Source organism: Macaca fascicularis, chromosome 9, assembly GCF_037993035.2.
Source record: "Macaca fascicularis isolate 582-1 chromosome 9, T2T-MFA8v1.1".
NCBI lineage: Eukaryota > Metazoa > Chordata > Mammalia > Primates > Cercopithecidae > Macaca > Macaca fascicularis.
The window spans coordinates 72,126,015-72,144,712 of record NC_088383.1 but is presented as its reverse complement, the minus strand read 5'-3'; the positions used below and the strand labels follow the sequence as shown (position 1 = coordinate 72,144,712).

Genomic DNA, 18,698 nt, shown 5'->3' with positions numbered 1-18,698 from the left:
CACAGTGGGGATTGAGAATGCTTTGTATCAAGTGTCTTCCAAGTGTTGGGAAGTTTTAATTAAAAATATTAAAGATGTCGGTCATTTACTTCTTTTTTTTTTTAGGTGGTAGCCCAATTGATTTTCTGCCAAATCAGTAACTAAGTTATTTTTCCACAATTATAAACTTAGTTGATGGCATTTATTGAGGGCTTACTACGTTCAAGGTAAATGAAATGAAAGAGTGGAATAGTGTGCTATACACACACACAATCTCTCAAGGGAAGCAAGTACAGGCACCTTATTTCATCTCACTTGTTTAGAAATTTGATTTTGTTATTTCTTGCTGGGTAACATCATATCTGTGTTAATCGAAAATTTATGTCTTAGAATGAGATTTCTCTCAAAAGCAGTAGGTAACAGGGATACAAGATAAAGAATTTCATCAGAGAATAGAAATTCTTTTTTACAATCGATAAAATTGTGCTTGTAACAGGGATACAAGCACAAACCAAATCAATATTTAATTATTTTTAAAATATTCAAGGAAAATCTAGTTTTGTTAAAATTTGTATAGGTTGGTAGTGTACATGTTCTTAAAAATCCAAGAACAATAGCAGCAGCAATTCTCATTTAATCCTTCTTTAGTTTGTTCATTCAACCATTCATTCATCAATTTTTTTTTCTGTGTACCCATTATCCATCAGGCATTATGCTTAAATATTGTGGAACACAAAAAGAAATAGTCTTTAATGCTATGTTTTACAAATGAGGAAACCTAATCTCAGAGAACTTAAAGTACAGTTGTCCTTTGGTATTCATGGGGGATTGGTTCCAGGAACTTCCTCAGATACCAAAATCCAAGGATTCTCAAGTACTTGATATAAAATTCTGTGGTATTTGTATATAACATATGCATATCCTCCTATGTACTTTAAATCATTTCTAGATTACTTATAATACCTAATATAATGTAAATGCTGTGTAAGTAGTTGTTATACTCTGTTGTTTAGGGAATAATGTCAAGGAAAAAACACTATTTACATATTCAGTACATATTTTCCAAATATTTTCAATCTATGGTTGGTTGAATCCATGGATGTGGAACTTATGGATATGGAGGGCCAGCCGTACTTGCCCCATGTCATACAATTAGATGAATATGGAATTAAAGCTAGGTCTATCTGACACCAGAGCCTTTGCTTCTAACCATTGAGGAATGTTGCCTGTCCTGATGACTCCACTATAGGAAATTATATATTGATATCAAATTGATCTTATATGTCTGTAGTGAGGAATTTGGCCATGTTGGATCTATCCCCTTCCCTCCTTCCTCTGCTCCTTTCTTCCTCCTTTACCCCCACAGCTTTTCCCCTCCCTTAGCTCTTTTTTCTGACAGGTGGGCTGTTTCCATCCCTCTTTGCTGGTACCTTCTCCACTTAAATTTTGGTGTATCCCTTGGTTCCACTCTCTGTGTTCTTCTCTTGTGTATGAGTGTGGATTTTGTGTTTGCTTATCCTGTGTGGAGTTTCTGAGCTTGAATCTGTTAAGAGTATATCATTAATCAAATTTGGAAATTTTAAAGCCATTTTTTTTCTTTCTTTCCTTTTCCTTTTTTAGAAGCAGGGTCTTGCTTTGTGGTTCAGGCGGTGCAGTGGCATAATCTTAGTTCACTACAGCTTCAAATTCTTGGACTGAAGTGATCCTCCTGCCTCAACCTCCTGAGTAGCTGGGACTACAGGCATGCATCACTATGCCTGGCTATTTTTATTTTTTTGTAGAAGTAGGATCTCATTATGTTGCCCAGGCTGGTTTCAAACTCGTGGGTTCAAGCAGTCCTCCTGCTTTTACCTCTCAAAGTGCTGAGATTATAGTTGTGAGCCACCATGCCTGGTCAAGTCATTATTTTTTCAATTTTCTTTTTCTGCACTGCACTTTTTTTCTTCTGTTTCTCATGCACAAATTTAGATCTTTTAGTATTGTCTTATAGGTCTGAGTCTTTTTTCATTTTTTAAAAAAAATCCTTTTTCTGTCCTGCAGATTGGAAAACTTTTATTGATTTATTTTTAACTATACTGATTCTTAACAGTCTTCTTCATTTTACTATTAAGCCCATCTGGTTATTTTTAAATTTCTAGTTATTGAATTTTAAAGTTCTAATATTTTTATTTTATCTTCTTTATCTTCTGTTTCTTTGCTGAGTCTTTTCACTTTTTCTAGTTGTCTGAAGAGTCCTAGTAGTTTGTGGTTCCCTGCAGCTCTCTGCTTTGGTAATCCAGCCAGAGAATTGGAGCTTTATTTTCCCAGCTCTGCACATACTTCCTGTGACTATAACCATGTCTGGGTCTAAGTAGTAGGCAGATACTCTTCTCTTGCTTTTTTCTTTCTTGCATTTTAGTCAAATTATTTTACCTCTTGTTATAACTTTCAGTTTATTATTATTTACCAATACTGTATATACAAATTGTAGATTCTTCAGATTGTATCTTCTACCAGAGTGTTCACTCTTTTCTGTATGAGGCTGATACGGAGTGAGGGGAGAGCATATTACCTTAATAAAAATTAAGGGTTAAGCTAGGTCAAAGTTGATTTTTCAGTGTTGATAGTTCAGTCAAGCCTGTTTGCTTCTATTCCTAGAGCCTGAACCTCTAGGACTTTAAATTGAGACCAGTGGTCTCAGCTCTGAAACAGCCCACCAGAATGAGGGTACCAAACTGACCTCAGAGGTTTCCAGCTTAATTCAGAGGTGTCTAGCTTAATTTCTGTCTGCCTTCAAAATTTGGCAGTTATGTCAAAGGGGAAATGATCTTTTGTTTTAGGTTTTCAGTTTCCAATGTTATTACTTCAGCCTTATGTAATTGCTAAATTCCCTGCTGTTTTCCCCCTATTGCCCCCTTCCTTATCGTTATCTTCTGCTAAGCACAAAGTGTGAATTTTGAGGTTTCACATGTAACCAGTATAAGTATATCCTTCCCCCCAAACCCCAGTGGAAATGTGCCATGGATCCTTATTTTTATTCTCCACTCCTTTTAGGGCTTTAATTTCTTGTCTATTATGTTTTTAGTTGCTCTTTTCTTGTCCTGTCTTTTGTAAGCACTGCTAGACTCAGAGAACTTTCTGCTTTTGGAACTATTTTGGTTAACCTCTTTAACTTAGCATTCAGCTTCAGAATTCAGCAAATGTGTTTTGGGGCAAACTAGCTCTGTGTTTTAGGTTTGGGAAATGTCAAATTTTGTTTCTCTGTCTTCATGCTTCTGGCTGCAAATGTTGGCAGGTGAAACAAAAAACTGCTAGTTCTGGCCTGCCCCTGTGAACAGGTCTCACCTCTCTGGAAATTTGTCCACTTTGTGCTTGTTGCTTCAGAGCTCTTTGGTACCATTAACAATGTGACTTATGATTTATATGGCCTTCCTAGGTGTCATCAGTACGAACGTTGGCTGTGATGCAGTATATGCTACCCAGAATCGGAAGTTCCATATGTTATGTTTTGATAAGAGATTTTAGATGTTTGAGTATTTCTGATGAGTGATATTTTTGAAGTTTGGTAGAGAGAAATGATTAGCTAGTTATTGCTTAACTACTCTCTCTCCATATCTATTACATATGTTTCTGGAATATTTCTATGATCAGAGAAACTCAGACCCATTATAAACCATGGACTCTGGTAGAAATAACAGCTGAAAGCAAACCAGTAAGGGAGTTGGAGTATATAATTTGTGTTTTGGAAGTACCTGTCTGTGGACGTGTGGGTGATGCTCTAGGTTTACCATGAGATTACCCATCTAATTTTGAGAACCACTGTCCTGCAGTATTTTTCTTTTTCTTACATATAACTTTTTCTTTTTGTGATTTAAAACTAAATGTCAATCAGTTACTATTTAATGAAAATCATAAATTGGTTTAGTGAAATTTTGTTGTGTTCTTACAGTGGGTAGAAACCTAATGCACGTATCATGCATCTAAATTTAGGAATAATTCATTTTATTTTAATAATCTATACTTATATACGAAGTGCTTTTCAGCAGTATATTTGATTATCTTAGGAACAATGATCTTCACGTTCAGAGTTATAAATGGGAATAATTAAACCTTTAAACATGTTAGAGTTGAATAAGGGCTTATCTAAGCAATACATGCTTAAAATTGCTTTCTTATCAAAGAAAATAAAATTGGAGGTTCAAGAAATGTCTTCAAATTATAATCCTTATGAACTAATAGCTTAACCTTAGTTTTGAATAACTGTTACGTTTTCCATCTTGTAAAAATATGCTTAAATATAAACACATGTGGAAAATGTTAGTTTGGCTTTTAACAAACTGACATTTGAGTTTTTTAAAACCTCACCAAACATTTGCAGTAAAAGATTTCAAAGCTTTGAATTTTACAGTTTGCCTGTCGATTCCCTTGCCTGTGTTGTTCTATTAACATTTAATCTTAAGTATAACCTGTTTAGAATTACTTATGTTTTTAACTTATTATTTGTTTAGATGAGAAGTTTAAGGAAGAACTTCGAATTCTACTTGGCAGTTATGAATGCTTTCTTAAGGAAGTTAAATTTTTGGAATTTCATTGTAAAGATTTTAATCACATGTCCTATTCTTCATATGTCAATCTATGAAATGTTCAAAAATTGTTAATGTTTTTACGCTGTGCTGATGTTAACACAACGTGAGGTCTTCTTCTCCTGATAATATGCTGAGCACATGCACAATCTCATATGCTTGTTCCCTCTCTCTCCTTCCCTCCCACTCCCCCTTCCCCCTGAGTTTGAAATAACTTAGTCGCTTTAGTTTCTGTGAAAATGGAAAGCAATTGCCCTTAGATAGAACTAGAAATTGTAAAGTGTTGGTTTTGTGGACATTTTCCTGTTCATAATTCTTCTTATTTCTTATTTATAAGTACTTTTATTCATATAGGATGCTGTGTTGAAGGGTATAATCATGGAATCTTTTTTATTTCTTCATGTTAGGTAAGGAGAAAAAAGACACAATAGAAATTACAGTGCTATTTGTGTTTTAAAATTTCTTCTCTCCCTTTTGTATTCCTTATTGTTCTCTTCACTTTTTCTATTGTTTTTCTAGCTTTTCAGGATACATTTTCTAGATGCATCCTAAATATAACTGACAATAGTTGCCTTTTATTTAAAAGTAATTCAGTTTCCAACAACAAGGTATTTAATTCTACATATTTCTATTTTTATTTTACATGGTCTTAATATATCCTTGATTACTGTGTTGATCTTCCAGTTTTTAGCCTGCCACTTATACCATCAAAAGCCATTTAAACTGGACTTAGAGGATAATGAATCTAAACTTTCTCATCTTCCTCAAAACAACAGATACAATTAAAGTCACAAATAAGATGTACCTTCAGAATTGCGAGGAGACAGAACATAGTAAGAATTCAAGTCTCTTATAAGCGGAGTTATAAACATGATATTCCAGTATTCATTCTGCTGCTTTGTCTGTACATTTGGAGAGCAGAGGTAGCGGGGAGGTTTAAGAGACTGAAAAAAAGGAGAGGGGTGTATGAAGTGTGGATCGGTAACGAACACCATCACTCTTGAAAAGAAAAAGTCCAACAGACATCCTAGACCTGTGTTTTAGACAGGTGGGAGGACAGTATATTAATTTTTAAAGACAAAATAATTACATTGAATGAATTTATGGATCATTTTGTTGAACAATTATAAGGACATCCCATATTATATTTCAGCTTTTATAAACTATAAATGTTTATGTCTTACATTTTGTGTTCTTTCAACTTTATCTTAATTTGCTTCTCTTATTTTTAGTGTTATTTTGTACATTTGTTTAATATTACTATATTCATATCTTTATAAGTTATAATTTTTTCCTGTAATAATGTAACGTATAAATAATTATAATATTACAAGGTTTATTAAATTTCTTCCAATGATAATTACTATAGTAGGCTTGTGGTAGAAAAATGGATCAGGTACTGTCCTTCCAATTCTGTCAGGCTTTTGATTGAGGTGTTTATATGGCCACCCCATTCAGGCAAAGAATGTCAACCAAAAGGAGAAAGTAAGAAGGAATCTATAAATTCCTAAAATTCCCATACTTTATTCCCTATGGAAAAAGTCCTGTAAGGAAAATATATAGAAGTTTCCCATAAAATGTAATGATACCATAAACTCTTTCATCCTTAAACACCTGTTAGTCTTGCCACAGTACAATCAGTTCCCTGAAGATAAATATTTCTTGGTTTGTTAGTTGGCTACTTAGGAGTTCCTTTCCCTTCTTAAGATTTTCTGCTCTCCTGTATTTCTTTTCTAACACCATCCAACTCGTTATCCAAACTAGCAACCTCAGAATTATCATCCCTCTTCCACATGTTACACTTCTTTATCACATCCTATATCTTCAACTTCAGAATGATTCCTTAGTTTGGTCTCGTCTCTCTATCTGGTCTTTCATATGAGCTATTCTAAAGGCAGGTGGTCTGCTTCTCTTTACTCTGTCCTGTAGTGTTACCATTTTTAAAAAGTGCTCTTTCCGCACTATTGCTAAATAGAGTTTAATAATTTCTAGTAGCCTTTAGAATAATGTCTACACTTATTAGCCTGATAGTTACTACCTTTTCTTTGTCAATTTTTACTACTTTGATTTTGACCTGCATTTTGTTTGTGTTTAACTGGTTTTTCTGAATACGCCATGTTTATTGTTTCACCCTCAACCCTGAATATTTTTTTTTCCCTTAAATGTCAAATTTCAATTCAGATGTTAAACTTTCTCTGCCTTTTTTGTTCAGAATCACTTCTTTCTCTGCTCTTGCTTTTTATCCAGCTTTGTTCTATATATAATTCTTTTAAAATAATTGTATGGAAAATTGCTATGTTCTTTTGTTATAAAATGAAGTTGATTTTTCATTACAAAACAGTTTATATGCTTATTGCACAATTTAAACAGATGTATAAAAGAGCCATAATTGTTCCTAATTTGGCGATAACTACTGTTAATACTTTGGTTGTATTCTTCCAGGTTCTTTTCAGTAGACATGTATATTGGATAATTTTGTTTACACAAAAAAGGATTATATTGCGCATAAGTTTTTGTAAATTAACATTTCTCATTTGAAATAACATGGAAAATACCATAGACATAAATCTATTTTAAATCTGTAACATTTAAAAATGCTTAATACTTTAATAGAAGCAACATATACGCATAGTTAAAACTACATCAAGGTAGAAAATTAAATGCTTATTTGAAGACTTCTAATTTTGGAAAATCGACTAATTCTGCTATTCATCAGGATTTTTCAGGCCAAAATTCAGAACAAGACTAAATTTGCCCATTTCCACCTACTATTGTTTATTCTCTATTTATATTATCCTAGAGCTTGTAGTCTTTGTACTAACGCAAGAAAGGGAAGGAAAAAATTGTCCTTATTCACAAATGATAATTATGTTTAATTTGTTAAAAACACATAAATCTTTGGAGTTAATTAAATATTAGAAACTTGGCTGAAAAAATGGATATAAAGAATGTTTATAAATATCAGCCACAAATAAAAATTAAGTTTAAACAATATCATAATAGTATTAAAACATATGAAGTATGAAGTAGTGATCAGAATAAAACATGTGGGGGCTTTGTGGCAAACATGAAACTTTGAGAGATACTGTAACCATTGATTAGATGATGTAATATTGGAAATATATCACTTTTCCCAGCATAGATATAGAAAATTAGTGCAATCACTAATTTTCTAACAATTTGGGCACGGTGGCTTACGCCTATAATCCCAGCACTTTGGGAAGCTGAGGTGGGTGGATCATGAGGTCAAGAGATGGAGACCATCCTGGCCAACATAGTGAAACCCCGTCTCTACTAAAAATAGAAAAATTAGATGGACATGGTGGGATGCGCCTGTAGTCCCAGCTACTTGGGAGGCTGAGGCAGGAGTATTGCTTGAACGAGGGAGTTGGAGGTTGCAGTGAGCCAAGATTGCGCCAGTGCACTCCAGTCTGGCGACAGAGCAAGACTCAGTCTCAAAAAAAAAAAACCCTAACAAGTTGGTTTTTGGAGTTTGACAACTAGTTGTAAATTTATATGAAGTGCAAAGAACCAAGAACGGCCAAAGTACTCGTGAAGAACAACAGGGTAAGGACACTTGTAGAGAGACAGAGTGTGTGTGTTTGTGTGTGTGTGTGTGTGTGTGTATATATGTATATATTATATATGAGAGATATATATAAGATACTGAATTTTCTAAGTCAGTTCAGTGTTTTTTTTCCTTAACCTGAGTAGTAGTTACACAGACACTTCTTAAATTTTGCACATTTTTTTAAATTATCCTAGAGAAATTTATAAAAAACGAAAGTAAACTATAAACACCAGTAAAAAAAAAAAAAAATCCTTTTATATCAACTCCATAGAGATGCAAATACTGTTAAAAGTTAATGTTTTTAGGCCCTGGTTCCATGGCTCACACCTGTAATCCTAGCACTTTAGGAGGCTGAGGTGGGAGGATCGCCTGAGCTCAGGAGTTTGATATCTGCCCGGGCAACATGGTGAAGCCCGTTTCTACAAAATAAAATACAAAAAAAATTAGCCAAGTATGGTGGCGCATACCTGTATTCCCAGCTATTTGGGGGACTGAGGTGGGAGGATCCTTTGAGCCCAGGAGATGGGGGCTGCATTGAGCTATGTTTGCGCCACTGCACTCCAGCCTGGGTGACAAAGGAAGATTCTGTCTCAAAAAAAAAAAAAAGAAAAGGTAATGTTTTTAGCTTAACATTATAAATCTAAATAATGAATTTATGCTTATTTTTAATTAAGTTTATACAATGTCTGTGAACTCTATACTGGAAGATGAAGAATGTAGTGCACTTACACTGTTTTGCCTTTTTATTCTTCCTTATATTTGCTTTGGTTTGATTTTTTTATTGATTGACTTTATGACTTCAACAATATATTTAAAACCTTTTTAAAAACTTGATTTTTAACATTTGAGATATTTATGGAGTCTTCTCCATAAAAGGGAGAATTTTGCTTGCAATAATGTATGATGGGCACTTTTAACTTTTTTATGGCTTTCTTTTTCAAAGTCGTATATCACCCTCCTTTTCTTTTAACCTCATTCCATCTTTCTTCTGTTTTTTTGGGGGGAGAGTTTGGCACATCTCCTTAGTAATTTTTTCCACATAGGATAAAGGATTATTAAATATTGCTTTGCCTTATTAACCTGATAATTTGAGTGCATATTGAAAATTTCTAGTTTCAAAAATTTCCTCCCTTCTCAGCATAGAATACGTTCGTTACTCCATTATATTTTTAGCATCTGGTATTCTTTGAGAAGTTTAGTATTAGTCTGATTTTTATTCCTTTTAAGGTAATTATTATTTTTCATTTTATATGCTTTTAGGGTTTTATCTTAATATGAGAGATTACACAAAATGTGTCCAAGTATGGGGTCCTAGTCCCTAATCCCTTGTAAAACTGTTTGATGTTTGGAAAAATCTGACCATATTTATGTTTCACCTTTTTTCCCCCCAACATTTCTCTCTTACTCTTCATAATGTTTATTTTCCCTTTCTGTATTTCCTGTTAAATAGATCTCGGACCACCTAATAAATTCTCTGCACCTTTTAATTTTTATCTCATATTTTTAATCTCTTATATTTTCTGTCTACTTTTTTGGTATTTTTAAAAATTTCAACTTCTCTATTTTTATCTTAGTTTTTACCCATGCATATTTTGATTGCTCAGGTAATCCATCCAACTATTTATTTTTCAAAAATTTTTCAATAATTGTTAAGTTAGTGCATAGAAACTGTGTCATTCTCTAGCTGCATCTTTTCATATAATTAGATAGGTCTGTTTGTGGCATCTTTCTTTCCTTGCTTTACAGGCAGTGCTGTTATACTTTTGTTTATTTTTATATATAAAATATATTTTTTGACATTTAGTAAGATGTGGAAGAGGAAATGAACATATGCTTCATCATCTCTTTTGAAGTGTAAGGTCTTATAATTTTCATACTTCTTGAACTGATTCCAAGGGTAACATTAAGTGAAATTTTGTTTAGTTTCTATAGAAAACTCTCTTAGTTGTCTGGAATGAGGAGAAATACACACTGATTTCTGTATGTTTGTAGTAACAAGTAATTCTGAGACTGGGATTCTGATTTTGACTTAACCAATTTGCCACATGTGACCTCCATTTGGCAATCTATTAATTATTACTTTTACTTTCTGTTTAGTTTAATGGCTAATTATGGACAGTCTATGTTTTAAATTCTTAAATTCTTATAGTTGTACACTTATGGAAAACATTTCTTAAATGTGGAAATTCAGTATTTTTGTTATAAGATACTTCAATTCATTTATTCAATATACTTAAACAATTAAAACATTTTACTATTTGTGTTTTAATACTCTTCTGCTCAGAAAAGTTTACATTGTGGCAACTCACAGAAGGTAACTTACTCTTTTCTACTGTGATTTCCTTATAGGTTTGATGAACTCGTGAAAAAATTCAAAGTCGAGTATCATGCTGGTGGCTCTACCCAGAACTCAATTAAAGTGGCTCAGGTTGGTTACTTATTTTAAAAGTTAAAAGGATTCAAAATGATTCTAGACCCATGTCTATTTTGCATAATTGTTTCCATTTATATTGTGTTGCTGTAGAATATAGTTTTGTTCATTTGAATTGGGATTTTAGTAGTCATTGCACATCTAATCAAAAGTTACTTTAATTGCTATTTCTTTGGCTGTTGGTAAGCTTGAACTTTTGATATGTTTATTGTTCATTTGCATTTCTTCTTAAATTACTTGTTTCCTTTCACTATCATTTTATAATTTTTCATATGTTACAGATTTATAGAAATTCTTCATATTTTATAGATAGTATTCCTTTTTATAAGTTGAAAGTATTTATTTTTTGTCATGTGTACATTAACTCTTACAGTGTCTTGTACGGTGCCTTAGTTCTTCATGTAACTTTCAAAGTTTTTAATGTAATTAAACTTTATGGCTTCTTCATTTCCTGCATGTCCTCCTTAGAAAGGACGTTTCTGCCACAAGATAGTAGAAATTGCTCTGTATTATATATAGATATCTATATACATAAATATATATGCATATGTTCATACCTGAATATCTATGTATAGACAGATATGTTGGTAGATATGTATATACATCGTTATATCTATACCGGGGTATATCTTTAATATATCTGTATATCTGTCTCTATTCCCATATCTTCCAATGAGTAATTGAATAAACTCGTTAGGCATATACTCTTTGAGTTACCAGTTTAACCTAATCTTGATTGAGAGAGTTAGTGATCTGCTTAATCTTCCAGCTTTGAAAGATATGAACAAGTTTTACATACCACTCGTTCTTACTTTTGCAGTTTGAAGCTAGCTCAAATTTCTGCTCATTGCAATCATGTGTCATTTCTGCTATACTAGATTTCTTTTTCTTTTTTATTGATTAATGCATTCCCTTTGAATTCTAATTAACTTCAAGAACTGGAAAAGTGGAAAATTGACAAAATCCAGAATGATTTCTTTTCAAGTAACTCTTAGTTGATTTAGACATATAGTATGATTATTCCACATACTTCCAAGCTCAGATTTAATCATAGTTTTCAAATCTTTTGTAAAAATGAATCTTTAAGGTGGTCGTTAATATGAAGTGGCCTGAGTCTTTCTGTTGGTCAATTGATTTGTATTGTTTTTGGTAAAACATCCAGGTGGTCACTTTATGAACTTCCAGAGTAATAGAAAAAGGATGATTTACGGCCAGGCGCGGTGGCTCACGCCTGTAATCCCAGCACTTTGGGAAGCTGGAGGTGGACAGATCACTTGAGGTCTGGAGATCCAGATCAGCCTGACCAACATGGTGAAAACCCGTCTCTACTAAAAAAGTACAAAAATTAGCCAGGTGTGGTGGCATATGCCTGTCATCCCAGCTACTTGGGAGACTGAGGCAGAGAATAGCTTGAACCTGGGCAGTAGAGGTTGCAGTGAGCCAAGATCATGCCACTGCACTCCAGCCTGGGCAACAGAGTGAGACTCCATCTCAAAAAAAAAAAAAAAAAAAAAGGATAATTTACTAAAGCCTTAATTTATAAAGGCACGTTTTGCATTTTGCAGTTTTCAGTCTCTTCTCCTACTAGAACTGGAGGTGATATGGTTAGGCTTTGTGTCCCCACCCAAATCTCATCTTGAATTGTAATACCTATAATCCCCACATGCCAAGGGAGAGACCAGGTGGAGGTAATTGACTCATGGGGGCAGTTTCCTTCATGTTGTTCTCGTGATAGTGAGTGAGTTCTCACAAGATCTGATGGCTTTATAAGGGGCTCTTACCCCTTTGCTCAGCATTTCTCATTCTTGCTGCCTTGTAAAGAAGGTGCCTTTCTTCTTCTTTGCCTTCTGCCATGATTATAAGTTTTCAGAGGCCTTTCCAGCCATGCTAAACTGTGAGTCAATTAAACCTTTTTTCTTTTTTTTTTGAGACGAAGTCTCACTCTGTATCCCAGGCTGGAGTGCAGTGGCACGATCTTGGATCACTGCAAGCTCTGCCTCCCGGGTTCACGCCATTCTCCTGCCTCAGCCTCCCGAGTAGCTGGGACTACAGGCGCCCGCCACCATGCCTGGCTAATTTTTTCTATGTTTTGTAGAGATGGAGTTTCACCGTGTTAGCCAGTATGGTCTGGATCTCCTGACCTCGTGATCCGCCCGCCTTGGCCTTTTTTTCTTTATAAATTACCCAGCCTCTGGCCGGGCGCGGTGGCGCACGCCTGTAATCCCAACACTTTGGGAGGCCGAGACGGGCGGATCACGAGGTCAGGAGATCGAGACCATCCTGGCTCACACTGTGAAACCCCGTCTCTACTAAAAATACGAAAAATTAGCCGGGCGCGGTGGCGGGCACCTGTAGTCCCAGCTACTCGGGAGGCTGAGGCAGGAGAATGGCATGAACCCGGGGGCGGAGCTTGCAGTGAGTGGAGATCGCGCCACTGCACTCCAGCCTGGGCGACAGAGCGAGACTCTGTCTCAAAAAAAAAAAAGATAAAAATAAATAAATAAATAAATAACCCAGTCTCAGGCAGTTCTTTACCATAGTGTGAAAATGAACTAATACAGGGAGGCTATTAGCTGTTCACTGATTGTCTCCTTTCTTGAGGATCTTCATCAGTTTCTGCCTTCTAAAAGTTTATTATTATATAATTAAGTTCTCCCTCAGCTTTCTCCCTGATATTGGTCTCATAATAAAGCAGTCATTGCCTACTTTTATTCTTTTGCACTTTTTACAGTATTTCACATTCATTCTTTTTTTTTTGAGACGGAGTCTCGCTCTGTCTCCCAGGCTGGAGCGCAGTGGCCGGATCTCAGCTCACTGCAAGCTCCGCCTCCCGGGTTCCCGCCATTCTCCTGCCTTAGCCTCCCGAGTAGCTGGGATTACAGGCGCCGCCACCTCGCCCGGCTAGTTTTTTGTATTTTTTAGTAGAGACGGGGTTTCACCGTGTTAGCCAGGATGGTCTCGAACTCCTGACCTCGTGATCCGCCCGTCTCGGCCTCCCAAAGTGCTGGGATTACAGGCTTGAGCCACCGCGCCCGGCCACAATATTTCACATTCATTCTAACAATGTATTCTAGTAATGGTTTATTTGTTCTTGTCTTTTGCAAGGTAATAAAAGGAATTTGAAGTTTTGGGTAACTTACTATGTGAGATCTTACTAGTAATCATACTTTCGTATATCAAGTTATATGACAAATTATGTCAACAAGAAAATGTCCCCAAAGCTCTTAGGTATTTTGATATGTCAAATCATGTTCTTGAAGATTTTAATGAAACCATAGGCAACAAAAACAAATATTGTTGATATCTTGTCCAAGTACAATTCTAGATTTATTTGATGTACAGTACAAATGTAAATTTTGGTAAATTTCGTTTGGTCTGAACTGCTTACTAATGAAAGTGAAAAGTTCTTATCTGCTCAATATCCTGCACAGCATGTATATAACACTGCTAAAAAGGGGTGTGACTTGCTTAAGTTTGATCATTGATGCTTTCTTAATGAACACTTTTGGTTATGTTGCCAGTTTTTAAAAAATTTGTGGAAGCGCTTAATGTGATTTTTGACTTGAAAGAAATGGAAAAAGGCTGGCATTGTGACTCATGCCTGTAATCCCAGCATTTTGAGAGGCTAAGTCAGGAGGATCGCTTGATTCCAGTAGTTTGAAACCTTGTCTCTACAAAAAGAAAAATAAATGGAAGAAAATGACCTCCTTGAATATGTGCCTAAAAGATGGCTATTTTTGTTGCTGGACATAGATACCTTGCAGTACAATATTAACAAAATATGGGACCAAAGGAATGCCCTTCTCTGATTTGGCAGCACATTGAGAATGAGAATGGAAAAACAAGATTATAGAAAAAGATATTTTTTGGGGGTTTCTGTTTCTTTTGTTTGTTTGTTTGTTTTGAGACAGAGTCTCACTCTGTTGCTAGGCTGGAGTGCAGTGGTGCGATCTCTGCTCACTGCAACCTCTGCCTCCCGGGTTCAAGTGATTCTCCTGCCTCAGCTTCCCAAGTAGCTGAGACTATAGGCATGTGCCACCATGCCCAGATAATTTTTGTGTTTTTAGTAGAGACGGGGTTTCACCATGTTGGACAGGACGGTCTTGATCTCTTGACTTTGTGATCCACCCACCTCGGCCTCCCAAAGTGCTGGAATTGCAGGCGTGAGCCACGGTGCCCAGCTTGTTTCTGTTTTTGAAGAGGCCACAAGTAGGCTAGAAAAAACACATACCAAAAAAAAAAAAAAAAAACCACACAAATAATTTTATTTATTTATTATTATATATATTTTTTGAGACACTCTCTCTCGCTCTGTTGCCTAGGCTGGAATGTAGTGGTGTGATCATAGCTCACTCCAGCCTTGAACTGCTGGGCTCAAAGAGTCCTCCTTCCTCCATCTCCTGAGTAGCTAGGACTACAGTCATACCGTGCCATACCTGGCTAATTTATTTGTTGTAGAGACAGGGTCTCTGTATGTTGCCCAGATTGGTCTTGAATTTTTGGCTTCAAGTGATCCCCCTGCTTTAGTCTCCCAAAGTGCTAGGATTATAGGTGTGAATCATTGTACCTGGCCCAAATGGCTCATTTTTATATTAAGAGTGCTTCAGAACTCAAGTAAAAAAGTCACAGAAAAGAGCAATGAGGTTAAATAAAACTTTTTTTCAGTTTCTTTACTAAAAAATCCAGTTTTGACATCACAAATTCAAATTCAGGTGTTTTAAAACCATTTCTGCAAGAAAGAGAAATTTAACTTAGGATGATAGCCAATGTCTTTCAGAGTGTTTTAAAATGATGGACATTTTGAACACTGATAAGCCTATATAATGAATCTGTAAACACAAGGGATGTGATTCATAAGGAGCTGGAATGCCAAAACATGCATTTAGCTAAAAGATAGATGGATATAATTTTTATAGAACTATAAACTAATTCCTATATCTAAACACCTATTATTGATAGTAATTAAAATCCTAAGTATTCTGTTTACATGCTTTTGTTGAGAGGATATTTAGCTTAATGTCATTGCATTGGATTGATACCAAGAATGTGGGCTTGATGCATCAGAGGTGTAAGTCACAGTGGATTTTACCTTTGACTGTGTGTTAAGTTTCACCACACATACAAGAAGGATTGACCTAATGGCTCTAGTGAAGTATAGAAAGGAAACATAAAAGTAAAAATATTTTATTATTTCATAGGCAAAAAGAAGCATGCCATTGTTCTTTTTAATTCAATATTGGTAAAATGTTTAATCCAACTATAGTTACATTATTTTTTTTTAAAGTGTGACAGAAATAAATAATGCAGAATAATATATGATTATGAATAAGTTCAATATTAGTTAGCTAGAGCATTCTTAACAATTTCAGAGACTAGATGGCTTAAACAACAAAGATTTATTTTCTCACAGTGTTGGAGTCCCAGATCAAAGTGTTGACACCTTGATTCCTTCAGAGGCCTTGCTTCTTGGCCTGCAGATGGCTACCCTCTTTCTGCCTCTTTGCGTGGTGGTTTCTGTGTACATATGTACCCCTGGAGTGTGTCTGCGTGTCCTAATGTCTTCTTATAAGAACACCAGTCAGATTGGATTAAGGCCTACCTTACTGCCCTCCATTAATTTAATTACCTTGTTAAAGACCCTATCTTCAAATGTAGTCACATTGTGAGATACTGGAGTTTAGGGCTTCGACATATGAATAGTGGCAGGAGGGTCCGTGGAGGGATGTTTATAGTTCAGCCCATAACAACTATGTGTTTTTAAATTTTTGTATCTAAGTAATAAAACATCAATAAGTTAATTTTTGGTAGTGTTCTTTTTTGATACCATCTTCCTTTTCTTTCCTGTATATGTTTTAGTTACTTTTATTATTTACCATTTAAATTACAATTAACATTGTAAACTCATAACAACCTGATTTGGATAATACCAATGTAGTTTCAATAATATACAAACACTACTCCTTTACATCTCCATCCTCTTCTTATATATTATTACTCTCATTGATTATGTCTTTGTGTATTGCATGCCCATTAACATAGATTTATAATTATTATTTTATTCATTTGCCTTTTAAATCATATAGAATAAAAGGAATTACAAACCAAAAGTTCAGTGATACTGGCATTTATATTTACTATGTCCTTTCATTTCAGCCTGAAGGACTCTCTTTAGCATTTTGTGTAGGGCTGGTCTATTGTTAACAAACTGTCTTAGCTTTTGTTTATCTGGGAATGTCTTAAATAGCCCCTTTATTATAGGGTAGTTTTGTTGGATATATAATTCTTGGTTAACAGTGCCTTTCGTTTAATACATTAAATATGTCAACTCACTGCTTTTTGGCCTACATGGTTTCTGATGAGAATTAGTTCTTAATCTTATTGAGAATCCTGACTTGGGACCAGTTGCTTTTCTCTCACTTATTTCAAAATTCTTTCCTTTTCTTTGTCTTTCAACAGTTGACTATAATGTGTCTTGGTGTGAATCTTTTTGTGTTTATCATGTTTAGAGCTTATTAAATTGATGCTTCAAGTTCATGCTTGGATGTGTAGATTCATACATTTTATTAAAGTCGGGAAGTTTTGGACCATTATATCTTCAAATTTTTTTCTTTTATTTTTTCTCTGTTTTCCTTCTGGCATTCTCATAATTAATATGTTGGTCTGCGAAGATTGTTTAATGATAAGGATTCTGACTAAATAAGATAGAAAAAAAACACCATGGTGAATAAGCAAAGCAGAAATAGAACCCTACTGTTCTAACTAGTAACCTCAGCTTGCTGTTGTTACTGGAGATTTTTCTGTCATCCTGAGAAGACTTCAATTTTTACTTCTCTAAGTGTGAGAGATTTTGAGTAGTGCTTCACTTGTTTTCTTCACTTCTTACTGTCTTCTTCAATTTGGGAGTAATTGTAGGTTGTCAGAGAGAGTGTCGAATATGCATCATTTTAAATACAGCTATCAGTAAATGGACTCTTTCATTCATGCTTCCCAGGGATGACAGTTTTCCTTGGTGCCTAGATACCTTTTTGTTCCTTGGAGATTTATAGTGTTATGTGACTCATTGAATTTTTCAGAAGCCTGATGGTGAGCTACATGAGGTATTTCTATTTAAGTTCTAGGTTCAGTTGTTTTTAAGCTTCCTTCAATTTAATTTATCTATAGTATTTTAAAATTTATTTTTAAAATGCCATCTTGGGGTATATTCTGGGCATCTCAGAAATTTTAAATACCATCTTATCCTTTGTTAACTGGAATATAAGCAGGTAATCATTTGAATCACTTTTTTCCTGTAATTATTATCATATTGAGGCTATATGGATTTTTATTTTATTTTATTTTGTTTTTTATTTTTTTGAGACAGAGTCTCACTCTGTCACTCAGGCTGGAGTGCAGTGGTGCGATCACAGCTCACCACATCCTTGACCTCCTGGGCTCAAGGAATTCTCCTACCTCAGCCTCTTGAGTAGTTGGGACAATAGGTGCACACCACCACACCCGCCTTATATTTAACTTTTTTGTACAGATGGGGTTTTGCCATATTAACCAGGCTAGTCCTGCATTCCTGGGCTCAAACGATCCTCAAGACATTAGCTTGGTCTCCTCTCAAATTACCAGATCCTTATTTCTGTCTTATAATTTCTAATCTGCTTTTATGATTATTGACTTACATTCAGTCTTGCAGTTTTTCATGTCTCTTCCAGTTAGATAAGCCTCCATATTTGTATTTAACTTCCAGTAAAATTTTAACCATGTTGTTGTTTCATTTTTAATTAAAATTTGAGAGGACTGCCTAAATGTCGTGTGTTTTATGTTTTATACATCTCAGGGGGATGCTTTTAATTATTTTCTTGATGTAAAACATCACATAATAAACTAGTGTTCATAATTGTATTTTAAAGCTTTCCAAAATGCTATGTAAAATGAGTTTCTAAAAACACTAAACAAAAGTTTTAGGAATTATGTTTGAATGAAATAGAAACATTGAACTCAAAATTGTAAAGCTGATATTTCAAGAACTACCAATTGGTGTAACATTACTAATTGAGTTATGGTATTTAGAAATTAAAACTGATTTAAATCGAAGGACTCATGTTGTTTATTTCGAGATCTTTTTTGAAAAAAGTTAGTCTAAAGTTTGTCTGTATTTAAAAAAATC

General features: G+C 34.8%; 1 protein-coding gene across 14 annotated transcripts in view; it reads left to right on the top strand.

Annotated features, from left to right (window-relative positions):
• ADK (adenosine kinase) overlaps positions 1-18,698 on the top strand; it is a 563,812-nt gene that overhangs the window by 145,770 nt on the left and 399,344 nt on the right. For all 14 annotated transcript variants that reach the window (XM_074001748.1, XM_074001746.1, XM_005565442.5 and 11 more), the window contains one exon: positions 10,462-10,540. In XM_074001748.1, the coding sequence (XP_073857849.1) occupies positions 10,462-10,540 (79 nt within the window). Of the gene's footprint in view, positions 1-10,461; positions 10,541-18,698 lie in introns of those variants that run through there.